The 2,749-nt window shown below is 32.9% G+C and overlaps 1 protein-coding gene across 4 annotated transcripts in view; it reads right to left on the bottom strand.

Annotated features, from left to right (window-relative positions):
• Positions 1-793: 793 nt before the first annotated feature.
• Positions 794-2,749, bottom strand: part of LOC117118235 (NXPE family member 1-like) — a 25,748-nt gene continuing 23,792 nt past the window's right edge. For all 4 annotated transcript variants that reach the window (XM_033262752.1, XM_033262755.1, XM_033262751.1 and 1 more), the window contains one exon: positions 794-2,418. In XM_033262752.1, the coding sequence (XP_033118643.1) occupies positions 1,646-2,418 (773 nt within the window). In that variant the 3' untranslated portion in view covers positions 794-1,645. The remainder of the gene's footprint in view (positions 2,419-2,749) is intronic.

The following is a 2,749-nucleotide window of genomic DNA, read 5'->3' on the forward strand; positions in this document are numbered from 1 at the left end:
GAGGTTGCATTTTTTTTTTTTTTTTTTTTTTTTTTTGCCAGGGCCGGCGGCATTATAGTTTTCCCATACATTTAAGGCAGAAATTATAGAAGGCGATATTTTAGGTCAGTTAGATGAACTGATAAGATGAATAACCCCCTCCTACGCAACAGTTCGCGAACGTCGTGGTTGGATATGTCACAAAATAACGTTCACACAACGTTGTAAGAACGTTCAAACGTTGTGAGGTTGTGAAATTAGGTTAGCAGGGGCGGATCCAGAAGGGTGAAGGGGGGGGGGGTGGTGCGCATACATGTCACCCCACCCCCGCCCCCGTTTTGCCACTAAATTAAAAAATTTCAAGGCATAGGCCTATATTGAAATTAGCGCTCTCACTTATCTATTTTGAATATGTTGTGCCTTCCACCGTTGAAAAAATCTGGATCCGCCCCTAATAAATAGGCCTACGTACATATGGTTCTACAAAATAAAGTTTTTATCACCAAATTGTCACGTTATTATAACGTTCCTAGAACGTAATATTGTTAGCTCGGATGGTCTTTAAAAGTAGAAGAAAAAGCACAGTTATATTGAATCTGGCTATTTGTGAATAGGCCTACAGTATATATAGGCTTGGATATAACATGTGTTGTAGAAATTGCATCCCCCTAATAGCAGTACTGATGCTGACATAAACATAATAAGTAAACATAGACCTAAACATAAATAGTAGTACTGATGTTGATATAAACGTTTATAAATACTCGCAGACAAATTACGAGTACACAGTTAACTTATAATAACACAATAAACATTTTTATGAGCGTATTTGCTGTATTATTTTGCATGATTCATTGACTGGTATTACGTTCAAGGATTTTTGTAGAACCGCCTGTAAATCAGTGAAATCCATTTTTTTTTTCAAAATTTCATCTGACTTTGATCGTTTTAAATACGGTAAGCTATTATTTAAACAGTCCGTCATGTTCTATTTTCTCTATGGTCATATCATGTGTATAGAATACCATCGGATTTGGTAAAATTAATGTTTATAATATATCTGCTTGCAATATATAAATCTATGATTATTACTTTTATTCATATTGAATATGAACGAAATGTGTGTGAGAAGTCAACATTATAACAATGTATAGAATTGTCTTAATACCTGTCCAAACAATTCTAAAACGTTTATCATCCAGAAATAATAGACTATAGCAGTATACTAGAACTGAAACAATAAGGCAACACTGAAATAATTCATAATAATTGACGATACATTTTATCTATTAAACAAAATGTCTACCAGCAGTTTAGGTCTACCTAATAACCCCTAAGTTTCATTGACCACATTCAATTTATTCTTCTTCGTCTGTGTGAAGTGTATTAGTGAGCGTACTACTAGTAACAAATTATAGTTTAAGATTGAATTTCTTGTGTGCTGCCATAGATATTAAAGTGTTGTTGTTGTTATTATTATTATTTATTATTATTAAATATTATTATTATTATTAATTATTATTATTATTATTATTATTATTATTATTATTATTATTATTACTACTATTATACATCTATTATGCAGCTCTTGAGTCTAAATTATAGCTAAACTAAAAATGAAACAAATGAAAAGATATCGACCTAATGTATTTCTGACTCATTAATATTACATTTTACAAACGTGGGAAAAAAACATTTGCAGTTCTTGATAAATGACTTGCATTGGCATGTGTATGTTATTTGAACTTGGATATGCTAAATTCATATCCCATACGTCGATAATATGTATGCCTAAACCGGAAAATATTTTAAAGAAAAATTCACGGATATCATAAAGCAATCCGTCACCAGTATATAGAAGCGAAGTACCAGTTTTGTGATTCCGAGGTTTTGGAGTTTTGACGACAAAAATTGTTTTAGGGCAACGCTCCCTTAATCTCAAAATTGTGTCCCGTAAGAGATATAGTCTTTCAATGTAATCTTGCTTCACCCATTGAGTGTAATGAGCCCAAGGACTTATAACAAGGACGTAATTACAAGTGCTGGAATTGAGGTTGTCCATGATTTCATACTCCCATCTTCCAATGCGATAAGGACAGCTTCTACGCGCTATTGTATATGGATGGAAATGAAAAGTAAGATTAAGTACATCACTATTGTGATATGTTAATTTTATATTAGGAATTTTGGTGAATTGACTTGTACTGAGGTTTAGGAGTTCTAAAAAGCCTTGACTCCACTGTCGTGTCGTAGAATCCCCCATGAAGTAGAACTGCTTTCCCTTCACGCACTGCATAATCTCCTCCTTTGACCATTGTTTTGATTTGCATTGTAGGGAAGTCCAAATATTTTTTATCCAGAATCCATCACTGAGTGGAGTTGGTAAATCTGCTGTGCATTCAGGTAACATCAGTTCATTAGCTACATCTGAAGACGACCCTGTTAAAGAATGAGTCTGCTTTAAAGTGGACAAGCCACCTTCTAAAGAATTAACATTCTTTAGAAGGTGACTACTTTTAAAGCGTAAATTTTATTAAAAAAAAAAAAACAATTTTCGGTAATATTTGCTCCTCTCTTCAGGGTTACAATTGAACCTGGTTACAATTGAACCTGGTTACAATTGGACACTTAGTTTTTCTTTTCTTTTTTTCTAATATCTATGGTTTAAAGTAGTCTAAAGAATGTTATTTCTTTTCTTTTGCCTACTTATATTATTGACGCATACGTGCATAGGATATCTTTTGATCACCAACATATTACGGTATATATA

Source organism: Anneissia japonica, unplaced genomic scaffold, assembly GCF_011630105.1.
Source record: "Anneissia japonica isolate Jap-2015-1 unplaced genomic scaffold, ASM1163010v1 scaffold288176_len59077_cov173, whole genome shotgun sequence".
Classification (NCBI taxonomy): domain Eukaryota; kingdom Metazoa; phylum Echinodermata; class Crinoidea; order Comatulida; family Comatulidae; genus Anneissia; species Anneissia japonica.